Source organism: Aquarana catesbeiana, linkage group LG04, assembly GCF_042186555.1.
Source record: "Aquarana catesbeiana isolate 2022-GZ linkage group LG04, ASM4218655v1, whole genome shotgun sequence".
Lineage (NCBI taxonomy): Eukaryota > Metazoa > Chordata > Amphibia > Anura > Ranidae > Aquarana > Aquarana catesbeiana.
Genome location: NC_133327.1, coordinates 94768578 through 94784824, shown reverse-complemented (window position 1 = coordinate 94784824; position 16247 = coordinate 94768578). Strand labels below are relative to the sequence as shown.

The window sequence follows — 16247 nt, the reverse complement described above, 5'->3', positions numbered from 1 at the left end:
CTCAAAGTCAGAGCAAAATCTTAGCTTGTTCATTCAAGTCGGATGGAATTAGGACCGATGTAGGGACAGATGTAGCAGGGCAAATTAGGATGATAGTCATACAGCAGTCGTGTCGTATCAATGTTAACCCAGCCTTTAAGGTCAATGAGTTTCTGGACACCTGACAGACCCTTGCATCTTTCATCCAGTTCTGTACTGACGTTTCTGGATTCTAAGTCATGGGGAGAGCAAAAGAATTGTCAACCGATCTGCGGGAAAAGGTAGTTGAATTGTATAAAACAGGAAAGGGATATAAAAAGATATCCAAGGAATTTAGAATGCCAATCAGCAGTGTTCAAACTCTAACCACTTCAGCCCCGGAGGAATTGGCTGCTCAATGACCAGGCTATTTTTTTGCGATTCGGCACTGCGCCATTTTAACTGACAATTGCGTGGTCGTGCGACATTGTACCCAAACAAAATTGACGTCCTTTTTTTCCCACAAATAGAGCTTTCTTTTGGTGGTATTTGATCACCTCTGTGGTTTTTTGCGCTATAAACAAAAAAAGACGACAATTTTAAAAAAAGCTATTTTTTTTGGAAATTTGGTCAAGATGAATGCAGTATGTTATCAAAAAATACTGGAGGAACATTTGCATAAATCAGCCAGGTAGCTGCGCATGGGACGTACTTGGACATTCCAACATGACGATCCAAAACACAAGGCTGAGTTGACCTATCATTGGCTACAGCAGAATAAAGTGAGGGTTCTGGAGTGGCCATCTCAGTCTCCTGACCTCAATATAATTGAGCCACTCTGGGGAGATCTCAAACTTGCTGTTCATGCAAGACAGCCCACGAATTTACAGGAACTGGAGGCTTTTTGCCAAGAGGAATGGACAGCTTTACCATCTGAGAAGATAAAGAGCCTCATCCACAAATACCACAAAACACTTCAAGCTGTCATTGATGTTAAAGGGGGCAATACACGGTATTAAAAACTGGGGTATGTATACTTTTGATCAGGATCATTTGGGTAGTTTCTGTTGCCATTATGATTTAAAAAGAGTAAACACAGTTAATTGATAATATGTGGCTTCAGCCAAACACTAACCATGAGTAAAAGAAAAGTTTTTGTGTTATCATTCATATTCTCTGAAAAATGGCCAAGAAATCATAAATTTTGCCAGGGTATGTAAACTTATGAGCACAACTGTATATATTCTTCTGTCTGTTATTTTCAGAGTGGATCAGAGATTTTGCTCCCTTACTATTATAGCTGGTTACCTATTTTTACCACTGCATATAGATATTTAACCACTTACCGACCGGCTCCTGTACATATACGTCGGCACTTTGAAGATGGATATCTCGGTAACGGCAGCAGCTGCTGCCACAACCGAGGTATCCATCTTTACAGGAGCCGGTTCTGTGTACGATAATGGTGGTCTCTGCGGCGGGTTCGCCGCAAGATCACCGTTATCGGCGGCGGGAGAGGTGCCACCCCCCCGCCGCTCTCCCGCGCCCTCCACCGCTTACCGGAGCCGTCAGTAGCGGCGGAGGCGATCGGGACCTTTCTGTGCCTGGGTATGGAGACGAGTGAGGCTAAGATGGCCGCCACCCGTCTCCATACCATTGGACGGCTGAAGCAACGTCATTACGTCAGCTCCGCCCACTTTTATTAAAGGCATTTTTTTTATGTCATTTTTTCAAACGACTTTTTTTTTTTTTTTTTTTTTTTTTAGTCCAAATATAAGATCTGAGGACTTTTTGACCCCAGATCTCATATTTAAGAGGACCCGTCATGCTTTTTTCTATTACAAGAGATGTTTACATTCCTTGTAATAGGAATAAAAGTGACACCATTTTTTTTTTTTAAACCGTGTAAAAATAAATAAAATATTGTAAAATAAATAATAAAAATAAAACCCCCCCGTCCCGACGAGCTCGCGCGCAGAAGCGAACGCATACGTGAGTAGCGCCCGCATATGAAAACGGTGGTCAAACTACACATGTGAGGTATCGCCGCGACCGGTAGAGTGAGAGCAATAATTCTAGCCCAAACCTCCTCTGTAGCGCAAAACATGCAACCTGTAGAATTTTTTAAACGTCGCCTATGGAGATTTTTAAGGGTAAAAGTTTGACGCCATTCCACGAGCGGGCGCAATTTTGAAGCGTGACACGTTGGGTATGAATTTACTTGGCGTAACATTATATTTCACGATATAAAAAAAATTGGGCTAACTTTACTGTTGTCTTATTTTTTTTTTTATTCAAAAAAGTGAATTTTTTCCAAAAAAAGTGCGCTTATAAGAACGCTGCGCAAATACGGTGCAAAAAAAAGTATTTCAATGACCGCCATTTTATTCTCTAGGGTGTTAGAAAAAAACAATATATAATGTTTGGGGGTTCTAAGTAATTTTCTAGCAAAAAAAACTGTTTTAAACATGTAAACGCCTAAAATCCAAAACGAGGCTAGTCCTTAAGTAGTTAAGGATAAATTGTCTTTTTAAAAATAAAAAAAAAAAACGTTACATATTAACTAAATTATACAACAAACTTTTTTGAAGTTTTTCTTTGATTAATTGATTTAAGTGAAACAATAATCTACCAACTAATCGATTATGAAAATAATCATTGGTTGCAGCCCTAGATGTGACCCTCACTATTGTCTTTTCTGTGGATGTTTCCAGGGTTTGTTAATTTTGCCAGCTGTCTGTTTAATGGTTTTGTACACATTTTCTTTATTATGGCCAAGAAAAAAAAATAAAAAAAACAATTTGTAAAAAAATGATTTATTTTATTTATTTTTTATCTTACCATTAGTTGAAAGTTTTCACATGTTTTGGCGTCTCTTCCGTAGTATGTTTCTAGTTATATTAACAAAAATACCTGTTTAAAGCATTAATAATAAATTAAAAAATTAATAAAACAATTTTAATAAAAATTTACTCAAGAAATTGTTTCCCTTTTAAAGCTAGTTACAAATCCTGGAGATAATTATTAGCATAAGGTTGCACAGAGCCAGGTGTGCACCAAATGCCCATGTACTTCACAAGCACCAGTTTACATGGGAGCAGATGCGCTGATTGTCTCTCGTTTGCTGTGAAGTGTTTAGGTGCTGACGTTTTGGCTATGTATAAGAGTGAAGGCATGAACATTGCTTAGTCTGACATCTTCCTTATGGGAAGAGAGAATATATACTGAGCTGGAATAGAAAAGAGATTAGTGAGCACAAAGAAGATACAGCCACTCAACAGCTGATGGAGTCCCAAGTGTATCTTGTGGCAGAGGAGAATCAACATTCATGCTGGGCTTTCTGAAGGTCTTCTGCCAAGGAGATGGAGGATTTTTTTTTTTAAGAACATGGTTGAAATGCTCATATTAACCCCTATTTGGGGCGAAGAAATCATTGTTAATATCTAGATGCTACAAGCAACATGGACAGTTTCCTCCCGTCTGTTCTGATATTTCTTGGTAATTGCTTAGTGGAAGAAAAAATCACTACAATAGGCTTTGGCACCATCTAAAGATTGCAAGCACTTGTGTAATGTTTTGCAGGGTTCCTGCAAACTTTCTAGTAACTATTTCTAAAGAATTACTCCAGAACAGAAGCAAAATATTAGTCATAGAATCCTAAAAACAATTATGGATCATCTTATTGTATTTTGTGCAGCCCTTCTCTTCTAGTGTGTGTGGTGACGCTGCCATGGGTTTAGAGAGAAGGCGGCGGTGGAAAGGGTGACCTTACTGACCTGCATTTTAAAGGAGAAGTTCACCTTTTTGAACATGTTCCACCCATATTTAGGTAGTAACATGTTCAGCCTCAGACCCCTCTCCCCCTGAATCCTCCCTTTCTTGTGGGAGTGAGCCAGGGATCTTCTCCCCATACTTACTCCTACAATTCAAAGAGAGCCTGGCTCTGCAGGGCTCCGATCACATGGCCGCATCATTGATTCTTAGATCCCTGTAAATCAAAGAACTAAAAGTACCTGCAGCCATTGCATCATTCGACTTATAGTTCTGAATGAACTACCATGGTTCTGTTGAGCGCTGTGGTAGTTTGATTCTTCCTTTCAGTGTAAAACTGCCTGCCCATACGATGTACAGCCAGACAGCTTACGCTGACAGTCTGCAGGAGACCTGCATGGCATCAGCGATCTGCTGATTGCTGGTGCAATGTTTTTCAGGCTCCTAAAACAAAAAATAGTAAATGCACATTTTTTTTTTTACCTGCAAAAAAAATGTGCAGCATTTTTTCTGCTGTGTAGTGTGCATGGAACCTTATGGTTTCAGGTTTGGGACCATTCAGAAAATCAGACTATTGGCAAATATAAGGCAAACCTATGTTCATTAAGAAACTATAAAACTGCATGGGAAGTGGGTACCTAGAAGTGACAGTTCCTACAGCACCATGGACACCTCTTGAACCTCAGTGATGGTCAGTAAGTTTGCTAGTCTTGATGTTCAGAAGGTGATAGACAAGTTTTTAACTTAATGAGCTAAAGTAATATTTTTCATAAAAGATCATTCCAGGATTTAGGATTCCTGGAAGGTCGGTTGTGAATGGGCACCAGTGAATATAATGGAAATCTTGACAACAGTAAAAGGTGTAAAATTTCAGAGCCATGCAGTACCTCTTCATCAGGCATCTGAAATGTTACATCTTTACCACTGTGGTGTGATCACTTTAATAAACATTTGAACGTTATCTTGAAGATCCGTGGTGTGCTGGCAATATGCTTTGACTTTTGATGTTACCGGTCTCCGGCTGGTAATTGCTACCATACCCGCTTACTACATGCCATTTTTAAGGAACATGTGTGATGGGGAATATTCTATGCGGTCTTACTGGCCCTGGGCGCATGCAGTTATGTGCAGGGAGAGCATTTCTGGGTACAAACAAACTGGCTGCAGCTTATCAGGTTGTATGCACCCATGCTTTTAGCTGCATGTGAACCCAGAAGCCTACCCGCTCTTATTCACCCATTTGAATGAGGCCTAAAATGTTGGCTGTCCCATTGCTTTTTGTATTGGCAGCAATGGTTACCTGGACAAACGGAGAATGTCCCCAGTGGGGACACAGACAATAATAAAAATCTGGCAGAGGTTTTAACACTTCCTTAGTCTATCCAAAACTTAATATACAGTGGCAAGAAAAAGTATGTGAATCCTTTGGAATTAAATGGTTTTCCGCAGTAATTTACCATAAAATGGGATCTGGTACTCCTCTAAGTCACAATAGCCTTAAACAATGTGTAAGCTGATAACACACACAGAATTCTAATTTGCACAACATTCAGGAGGAATTTTTGGTCATTCCTTTTTACAAAACTGCTTCAGCTCAGTCACATTTTTAGCATGTAAACTGCTCTCTTGAGGTCATTTCACAGCATTTCTATTGGGTTAAGGTCTGGGCTCTAACTGGGCTTCTCCAAAAGGTGCATTTTCTTTTTCTGAAGTCAGTATGTGGTGGATTTACTTCAATGCTTAGAGTGATTGTTCTGCTGCATCACCCAACTTCTATTAAGCTTCGGCCGAGACAGCCACCCTGACATTATCTTGTAGGATATTTCGGTAAACTTGGGAATTCATTTTCCCCACTATGATAGCAACTGGTCCAGGCCCTGAAGCAGCAAAGCAAACCCAAATCATGATACTTCCTTCACCACTGGGATGATATTTTGACGTTGGTAAGCTGTGCCCTTTTTTTTTTTTTTTTTTCTTCCCGAACAATTCAACTTTTGTTTTATCAGTCTAATATATATATATATATATATATATATATATATATATATATATATATATATATATATATATATATATATATATACATTTTCCCAGTAGCATTGCGGTTTGCCAAGGTGCTCTTTGGCAAAATTCAAGCACACAGCAGTGTTTTTTTGTTTTGTTTGTTGGAGGGCAGTGGCTCCTCCGTGGTGTTCAGCCATGGACAACCTGTCTGGCCAAAGGTATGCCTGAATCATGAACAGGGATTTTTGCCAGTTCAAGTGAAGTCTTTAAGGCTGCACTGATGGGCGGCACTGATAGGTGGCACTGATTGGCAGCACTAATGGGTACTGATGGGCATTGATGGGTGGCACTGATGAGCAGTACTGATATGCACTGGTAGGTACTGCTTAGCAGCAAGTGGGTATCTGCGTGTGGGACCGATGTCCCTCCGACAGAAGTAAGGATGAGCTCAGGTGTGTTCCCTATACCACTGCACGGCGGAAGCAACCTCAAAACGTCACTTCCGCCCATAGCTCTTAAAGGGACACTTTTTTTTTTTTTTTTTTTTTAAATGACCTTTAATTTAATTTTTTTTTTTTTTTTTTTTTGCAATTTAGTGTCAATATGTCAAATATGTCAATATGTCAAAATATCTTTTTGACCCCAGATCTCATATTTAAGAGGTCCTGTCATGCTTTTTTTCTATTACAAGGGACGTTTACATTCCTTGTAATAGGAATAAAAGTGACACAATTTTATTTTATTTTTTTTTATAGAACAGTGTAAAAGGTAAAATAAGAAAAAAAAAAACAAATTTAAACGCACCCCATCCCTAGGGTTGCCACATCCCTTTAAACCCGAACGCATATGAATTACACAGGTTCTAAGGCGCATTTAATGCAGATAAGGCACCAAGTGAGTTTAATTACCTTAATCAGCCACAGAACCCGTGTAATTAATGTGTTCGGTTTTAAAGGGATGAGGTGGCAACCCTGCCCCTCCTGCCAAGTTCGCGTGCAGAAGCGAACGCATACGAAAACGGTGTTCTCAAAACATGCAACCTGTAGAATTTTTTAAGCGTCGCCTATGGAGATTTTTAAGGGTAAAAGTTTGTCGCCATTCCAAGAGCGGGCGCAATTTTGAAGCGTGACATGTTTGATATCAATTTACTCAGTGTAACATTATCTTTCACAATATAAAAAAAATTGGGCTAACTTTACGGTTTAACTTTTTCCTTCAAAAAAGTGTATTTTTTCCAAAAAAAAGTGCACTTGTAAGACCGCTACGCAAATACGGTGTGACAGAAAGTATTGCGAAGACCGCCATTTTATTCTCTAGGGTGTTAGAAAAAAATATATATACTGTTTGGGGGTTCTAAGTAAATTTCTAGCAAAAAAAAAAAAAACGTTTTTAACTTGTAAACACCAAATCTCAGAGGCTTGGTCCTTAAGTGGTTAAACTGTGATCTGATCCTCATCTATGGCAAACTAGTTGATTCCAAGTGGTTCACATACTTTTTCTTGCCACTGTAAAAAAAAAAAAAAAAAAAGTATGTTTTTGCTATACATATACTTTACATTAGCATGACAGCCAATTATCATTAATGGAAGGTTGTCGGCAATGGCATCGCTGCTGGGTTTCCTTTTATGAAAGCAGATGCACTTCAATTTTAGTGGATGTTTTCTTTAAGAAGCTTCTCTGTCATCATATTTCCTTACATTTCACATCAGAGGCTACATTATTCCCATTCCTACCGCTAAGTAGCAAGCATGCAATGGCAATTAGTGATTTAAAACCCTCATGTTTCATGGGTGTATATTTTCCGCATTATGGACACTTTGGCATTTGCTGTTTGACAGCACAACAAATGATTAGCCTGTCTATAGAGCGCAGGAGTGAAATGCTGCCTTGTCTTGCTAGCGATGGCTCTCTCAAACATACTCTATCAAATTAGTGACTTCATTTGAGGTTTTCTGTGTCCACTCTATTTGCAGATTCACTGCGCTGGGAACAAATCCTGTTGCTTTTCAATTTTCTAATGGTAAGATGCTGCCAAATACACATCCTGTTCTGGGGCTTCAAAACAGCCCTTAATGCAGAAATACACAGCTGCTCATCAATAAAATAGAAAACATACGAGCAGGAAATTAGACCCTCCGTGGCCATTAATTAATTAAAAGAAGCCAGCTGCGCATATGCAAATGGATTCCGAACCTGTGTACAACCACCGTATAGTTTAGCTACATTTAAATGTAGCTTTTGTTTTCTTTTTAAAGGTGACTGAATATTTATACCGTGTTCGAGTAACAGGATTTCATCCACTTTACTTTGATTAAAAAGTGATTATATTCTGCAGCAACTTTGATGTCCTAGTCATAATCTATTATAACTTTAACTCAGTCCCTCAATTTATCTTCTGATTGGAACTTAGTTGATGTTTTTCTAACAGCTATAATTGGATGTGCCAAAGTGTCCGCATGAGAAACTGTCATTTGGCACAGCCGCCAATCAGAAGCGTTCCCTGTTTGTATTCTCACAGTCACCTCTACCAAAGCCATTACAAGCTGAACTTTTTTTTTTTCTCCCTGCACCTTTTTTATGCAAATCCAGACATGCACAGACATCGCATGTGATCAGCACAGCAGTGCGGTTGCGAATCACATGGGATGTCTGTGTTCGCTGTTGTGTGACTCCACACTTAAGTTCTATTGTATGTCACAAGGTATAAGGCAGTGGTTTGCTTCGCACTGTGCTGGGAAAAAAAGTTGTTTATGCCAGTACTTTTTTTTTCAGGTGGTGTAAACCAGCCAGGTAGGCGACTAGACATTTTCTCTTGTCTTGCGGTAGGACTGCAATGCAATGGCTGTCCACCTGCACTTGGTGTGAATTTACCCTGAAGGAGCACTTTGCAACCTCTAGAATAGGCTTCCATGGAACTGTTGCTTCAGAGGAGGTTAGGGGTTCCTAAAGCAGTGAGCAATTTCTGCCTCTCAGATATGTTCCCACTGACACCATTGATCTTTTTAGCTATCTGTAAGGGGGGATTTCTTCCCAATGACTACAAGTGTAAGGAGCATTCTTCCCACCGACCATCACGCTAATGTTTAATGCATTGTAGATCTAGGCAGGCCATAGATGGTGCAACGTTCTTTTCTGCAACCACCGGCAGACAGTGCTGACAGGGGAATCCCGCAGACACATTGTATTCCCCTGGAGGGGGTGGTGAGGGAAGCTGTCCCCGCTGGGAGAAGACAGTGATTATTGCTAGCGGCTATAACAGCCGCTACCGATAATCACAAGTAAAATTCGGCTGGCTGGTTGTACCCAAGTTGATTGATCAGTCGACTTGGTACATTCAACCTGCTCATACAAGGTTCAAATCTCAACCGGTTCCTGCTGAACCGTCAATGGCTGGCCCTGAGACCAAAAAGTTATACCAAGGGTTTCCCTGCATTGAAAAGGTTGAGAAAGAGAAAACTCCAGAGTCCTACGGAACTTTGTTAAGAAATACTGAACTAAACTGTTAGGAACCATATATATATGCTCAGAAAAAAAAAAATATTGGTTGGAAATGTCGTAGATTTTTGTTTGTTTCCCTGCATTGATTTGTTATCATATCATGATGTGAAAGGGCAAAGATTTCCTAATGATGACATATAATAAACATCTAACAGCTCAAAGAAATCTCACCTAATTGTTCTCTGTGTTTTCTCCTGGAAATCCTGCTAATTCCTCCTGTATTTCCCTAGGGAGGGTATCTTGCAAGCCTCACTAATTGTCCCTGTTGTTTATCTGCAGAGTACGGCTTGAAGATCTCCCTTTCTCCGTGTTGTCTTAGTGAGGCTGTCTCCATAGCACTTTACATGATATTTATTACAACCCGTCCTACAGTGATGAGACCAAGTGGGAGTGAAACCGCTTGTCTCTGGATCAGTAATATGTGTTATACTCTTCTAGACCCCGGGGGTTAAATATTGACTACAGTTCTATGTCTAATAAAAGATTTTCTTAGGTCATATTTATGTGTCTCTGTAGTATGATGTACCAAAACACCAAATCGGTTGTAAAATGGTTATTGATTTTTTTGTAAATAATTTTGCATTGAATACTGGATTTTCTGAAGTATGTTTAATGGTTTTGATTATGTACCTACCTATCGCATTATTACAAGGAGATCGATTCAGTTGCATGTGGTCAATTTGTATTTTGCAGCCAAATTAGCTGTCGGCACCATAGAAGTCTATGTGGAATTTGCCAGCCACTGGTTGCTTGCAGAATAGTGTATGGAGAGCATAATTGTGCCACCTCCTGAAGATCTCTGGATTGGGCAAATAGACTGAGCATAAAGAGCATAATTAATGTCTATTAATACCAACTTGAAGTGCAAAAAAAAAAAAAAAAATCTAATCTGCTTGTTGCACCATATACATTAGCTAGAACTTCTAAATGCTTGCAAATTCTTGTACATCAGTTCAGCAACCATGGTGCTCAAATTGCCAAGGAGCTTTGGTGTGTACATAGTGACCCAGCTTCTTGCCCTAAGCCTCATAATCACTGTGATTTTCTGCTGTTAACTGTTGGGGTTATAGAGGTTGAAGAGGTGAAGGGTCGGCCTCTTACCCTATGTTCACACCTATGCATTTTTTAGTGCGCTTTGCAGTCTGCAGAAACACACTAGAGTCCATTTAACATGTTTCCTATGGTAGACGTTTACATCTATGCGTTTTGCAGCCAGTGCGTTTTTGGAAAGGGGCTTTTGTGTGTAATAGACTTCAGTGGAATCGCACCAGAAACACAAGTATGTATGGTTCTATGCAATTTTGGATGTGTTTTGTATTGTGTTTTGGTGGGGGGGGTTCAATTTAAAAACAATGTATATAGCTGGTTGCTAAGAAGCGGGCCATGAAGCTGACTGCTGCGTCCTTAACAACCGATGAGTCGTCCGTCAGTTGTCAGCGGGGTTCGCCGCTGACTGCTAAATGTAAAAAGAATTACCGGGAAAAAAAAATCGTGACAAAAAACTGCGTTGGGGTCCCCCCCAGTCCATATTTTTGTTTAAAAATGGAGTGGGGGTCCACTTCCAAAATCCATTCCAGACCCTTATCCGAGCATGCAGCCTGGCAGGTCAGGAAAGGGAGTGGATGAGCGAACCATACCAGGCTGCATGCCCTCAACATGGGGGGGGGGGGGGTGCTTTGGGGCAAAGCACCTTGTCCCCATATTGATGGGGACAAGGGTCTCTTCCCGACAACCCCGGGCAGGGGGCTTATCGGAATCTGGAAACCCCCATTAAGAAAGGGGGCCCCCGGATCCCTCCCCATGTGATGAGCATGGGGTACATTGACAATAGATACTACCCAAATGACCCTGATCAAAAGTTTACATACCCTGGTGATTTTGGCCTGATAACACGCACACAAGTTGACACAAAGGGGTTTGAATGGCTATTAAAGGTAACCATCCTCACCTGTGATCGGTTTGCTTGTGATTAGTGTGTATAAAGTTTGCGTTTCTGGACTCCTGACAGACCCTTGCATCTTTCATCCAGTGCTGCACTGACGTTTCTGGATTCTGAGTCATGGGGAAAGCAAAAAAATTGTAAAAATCTGTGGGAAAAAGTAGTTGAACTGTATTAAACAGGAAAGGGATATAAAGAGATATCCAAGGAATTGAGAATGCCAATCAGCAGTGTTCAAACTCTAATCAAGAAGTGGAAAATGAAAGGTTCTGTTGAAACCAAACCACGGTCAGGTATACCAACTAACCTTTCAGCCACAACTGCCAGGAAAATTGTTCCGGATGCAAAGAAAAACCCACAAATAACTTCAGGTGAAATTCAGGACTCTCTGAAAACATGTGGTGTAGCTGTTTCAAGGTGCACAATAAGGAGGCACTTACAGAAAGATGGGCTGCAAAGTCGAGTCGCCAGAAGAAAGCCATTACTACGCAAATGCCACAAAGTATCCCGCTTACAATACGACAGACAACACAGAGACAAGCCTCAAACCTTCTGGCAAAGTCATTTGGAGTGATGAGACCAAAATTGAGCTTTTTGGCCACAACCATAAACGCTACTTTTAGAGAGGAGTCAACAAGGCCTGTGATGAAAGGTACACCATTCCTACTGTGAAACACGGAGGTGGATCGCTGATGTTTTGGGGATGTATGAGCCACAAAGGCACAGGAAATTTGGTCAAAATTGATGGCAAGATGAATGCAGTATGTTATCAAAAAATACTGGAGGAACATTTGCATTCATCAGCCAGGAAGCTGCACATGCATGACAATAATCCAAACCACAAGGCCAAGTCGACCTGCCATTGGCTACAGCAGAATAAAGTGAAGGTTCTGGAGTGGCCATCTCAGTCTTTTGACCTCAATATCATTGAGCCACTCTGGGAAGATCTCAGACGTGCAGTTCATGCAAGACAGCCCACGAATTTACAGGAACTGGAGGCTTTTTGCCAAGAGGAATGGGCAGGTTTACCATCTGAGAAGATAAAGAGCCTCATCCACAAATACCACAAAAGACTTCAAGCTGTCATTCATGTTAAGGGGACAATACACGGTATTAAGAACTGGGGTATGTAAACTTTTGATCAGGGTCATTTTGGGTAGTTTCTGTTGTCATTATGATTTAAAAAGAGTAAATATAATTGATTGATAATAAATGGCTTCAGCCAAACACTAACCATGAGTGAAAGAAAATTTTTTGTGTTATCATTCATATTCTTTGAAAAATGTCCAAAAAATCATAAATTCTGCCAGGGTATGTAAACTTATGAGCACAACTGTATAAGCAGTCTTCCAGCACAGACTAGTATTCCAATGTTTCTCTTCTTCCTCAGTTTCTCTCGATCACTCAGCTAATGTGACCCCAGTTCTGACAGAGTGGATCAGGGGAGGGGCAAACAAGGATGCTGTGCAGGTGACCGTCATCCATATAAACTGATAATGTTAATGGTTGTTTGGATCCAGGTGGCTAGAAAGTCGTAATGGTACAAAATGAAAACCTGTGGCTTTGTGTAACTAAAAGGCTGACCTGATCCACCTGCTGGCTTGTATACAATATCTGGGCAATTTTTAGGCAATTTGCCAAGGCACCCCTTGAAAAAGGCTGGCTTAGGGGATATGGATATGACACATGAGATTGTAAGCTCTATGAGCAGGGTCCTCCTATTCCTTCTGTATAGTATTGCATTGTAGTTGTACTGTCCCCTTTATATATTTAACTGTTGGCGCTTTATAAATCCTGCATAGTAATATATAATGACACTAAAATTGTACGTTACCCATTCACACAGTATTCACATGCACATATAGTACATTTCAGTTGATTTGAGTGAGAGGCTATCCATATATGTTTTTTTGTTAGAGCCCTTGCACACTGGGGCGGGGGGCGGCGTCGGCGGTAAAACGCCGCTATTAGAGCCCTTGCACACTGGGGTGGGGGGTGGCGTCGGCGGTAAAATGCCGCTATTATTAGCGGCGTTTTACCGTCGGTATGCAGCCGCTAGCGGGGCGGTTTTACCCCCGCTAGCGGCCGAGAAAGGGTTAAATACCACCGCAAAGCGCCTCTGCAGAGGCGCTTTGCCGGCGGTATAGCCGCGCCGTCCCATTGATTTCAATGGGCAGGAGCGGTAAAGGAGCGGTATACACACCGCTCCTTCACCGCTCCGAAGATGCTGCTGGCAGGACTTTTTTTACCGTCCTGCCAGCGCATCGCTCCAGTGTGTAAGCCCTCAGGGCTTGCACACTGGAATGAAAGCAGCGGCACTTTCGGGGCGGTTTGCAGGCGCTATTATTAGCGCAATAGCGCCTGCAAACCGCCCCAGTGTGCAAGGGCTCTTAAAGGAGAAAATAAGAGCAGCCAGAGGACATCTGCAAAGAGAGAACATACAAACTCCATGTAGATGGTGCCCCTAGTGACTTAAACTGAGAGAAGGCAGCCATTTCTGTTCCCTTGCTGAAAATGCTAGTTACCATGGCATTCTGCTGACCGTTGACTTCAGTTAAGTCAAGTCGCTGACTTGGTGTGAGCATGCGGCAATTAGTTCAAACATTTTGTTCAAATTAAATTTTTATAAATGATTAACGTGATTTATTTTATTTGTTTTCCAGACTTTGCATCTGAAGAAGGCTCAGCATGGGAAAACAAAACAGCAAACTGCGACCCGAGATTCTGCAAGATCTGCGGGAAAACACAGAATTCACCGACCATGAGCTGCAGGAGTGGTACAAGGGCTTTTTGAAGGATTGCCCCACCGGGCATCTCACTGTAGAAGAGTTCAAGAAGATCTATGCAAACTTCTTTCCCTACGGTGATGCGTCTAAGTTTGCCGAGCATGTATTCCGCACCTTTGACACAAACGGAGATGGGACGATTGACTTTCGGGAATTTATAATTGCGTTAAGTGTCACTTCTCGAGGGAAACTAGAACAGAAGCTGAAGTGGGCATTTAGTATGTATGACCTGGATGGAAATGGATATATAAGTCGTGGAGAGATGTTAGAAATTGTTCAGGTAAGAGCAGCTGAATGATCAAATGCAGGCTAAATCAAAGCGATTGTCTGTGAAAAGTCTTTTTTTTTTTTTTTTTTTTCTACATTTCCTTCTGTTAAGACTGCTTGGTGTTGCACTCTCCTAGTTTTTTTTTTTTAATGGAAGTTCTGCACAAGAGCAGTCCTTGCTATTACAATTAGTAACTAGAAAAAAAAATCTAATTTCGCTTTGTTCTAGGGACCTGGCATCCCAACAGGAACGAGCGTTTCCAAGTACTACAACCTTTTTCAGTGAGAAAGTGTTTCTTGCAAGCCAGTGCATAATGGCAGTTCATGGGGTTTATATCCACCAACACTTGCCATATAGAAAATGAGATATTCAAAGCTGGGGGTTATTCAGCTGTCTATTATCTACCCACAACTAAACTACCCCTTTGAAGTGACCTTGTCAGCACCCACTGACAGCAGATTGCGTATTCTTACCTTTTCGGTGGCCTATCTCTTGAAAAGTTTCTGTTTTACTGCTCATTGTCCTCTGTTAGTATTGGACCGATCCATTTGGTTAAAGACATGCTCCCCCCGACGCTCATCGTGGTTCCACCTGCTGGCTCCTATATTCTGTAGCAATGTACAAGTTGGAGGATGAATCCACCATGAGCAGCAGGGTGAGCAGGTATTTACGCATGTACAGTATGGGAATACTGGAAAGTTATTTGCAGTCTTTCATGGCAGGTCTGTGTTGTATGTGCAACTGACCGGTTTTTGACCGTCGATTTACAATTGAACTCCAAGGAACTAGTTAAAGATGAATTCCAGCTTTGCTATCAGTTTAAGTAGTTTGTTTGGGCCATGCTGGCCAAGACAAACTTCCCTTTACTAATTGCTGCACCCGCTGTCAGCACTGTATAAACTATGTAGTATCAGCTACATACAGTATGCAGAAATGTTTCCTGGCAGCAGTACAGGGACTTCCTGTCCTGCTCCCAAGACAAAATCATGTCAGACTGAGCACTGCTCATCTATTCACAGGGAACTTTGACACAATCTCCACCTCAGCCAATCGGAGGAAGCCTTGTATTCATTCATAAAAATGCAAGGTTTACTATAAATGGCTGAGCCCAACTCAATTTTGTTCTGAGGATGGGACAGGAAGTCCCCCTACTGCTGCCAGAAAACAGCGTTGTATATTGTATGTAGATGATGCTGGATGCGGTTTATACAGCGCTGACAGCGGCCACAGGTATTAGTAAAGGAAATGGTTTGTAATGGCCAGCTTGAAACTAACGATTTAAAGTGAAAGCAAAGCTGGAATTAGGATTTAAAGAGGAGCTCCAGGCTCCTTCAGAAAAAATACAAATATTGTAGATGCTGACTTTAAATATTAGGACACTTACCTGTCCAGGAATCCAGCAGTGTCCTCACCCAAGCTGGTTTTTCAATTGGCTATTGGGTGCTGCCACCACTATCTCCGCTAAGGGAAACCAGCAGTAAAGCCTTGCAGCTTCACAACCTGTTCCCTATTGTGCATGTTGCTTTCTGTGAGTGGGCCCGCTGCGGCGGAAGGAGGAGGGGGGCTGAACTTCTGGCTTAGTTTGCTGCAGCAAACTCCGCTAAAGTGGGAGTGGGTACCTGTCAAAACCAGGTACCCGCTCCACCACCCCCAAAAGGTGCCAAATGTGGCAGGAGGTGGGGGGGGGGGGAGAGGAGGCAGACAAGCAGAGCTTCCCCTTTTAGGTGGAGCTCCGCTTTAACACATAGTGGAAAGATAATGAGCAGCTGTTTTACCTGACAAAGAGTAATTTTTGTTCAGCCAGTTCTGAGATTTACACAGCCCTGCCAGATATCAGTCAGGTTGGTGGCCTATTTTTTACTCTACTGCAGATCAGCTCACCTTTCTGTCCTTAGCCTCTCATTGGAAGAAACCGCAGCAGACACAGGCGGTCATCTCTCTGCTGTCTCCTCCTGTTGGCATGTTCCTTCTCAGCACATGAACATGATTGGCTTAGATAACAGCTCTTCCCTCACCACCCTAA

At 41.5% G+C, this 16247-nt stretch overlaps 1 protein-coding gene across 6 annotated transcripts in view; it reads left to right on the top strand.

Moving 5' to 3' along the window:
- The window catches only part of HPCAL1 (hippocalcin like 1), a 410671-nt gene that overhangs the window by 365342 nt on the left and 29082 nt on the right, over positions 1-16247 (top strand). For all 6 annotated transcript variants that reach the window (XM_073625395.1, XM_073625394.1, XM_073625391.1 and 3 more), the window contains one exon: positions 13834-14236. In XM_073625395.1, the coding sequence (XP_073481496.1) occupies positions 13859-14236 (378 nt within the window). In that variant the 5' untranslated portion in view covers positions 13834-13858. The remainder of the gene's footprint in view (positions 1-13833; positions 14237-16247) is intronic.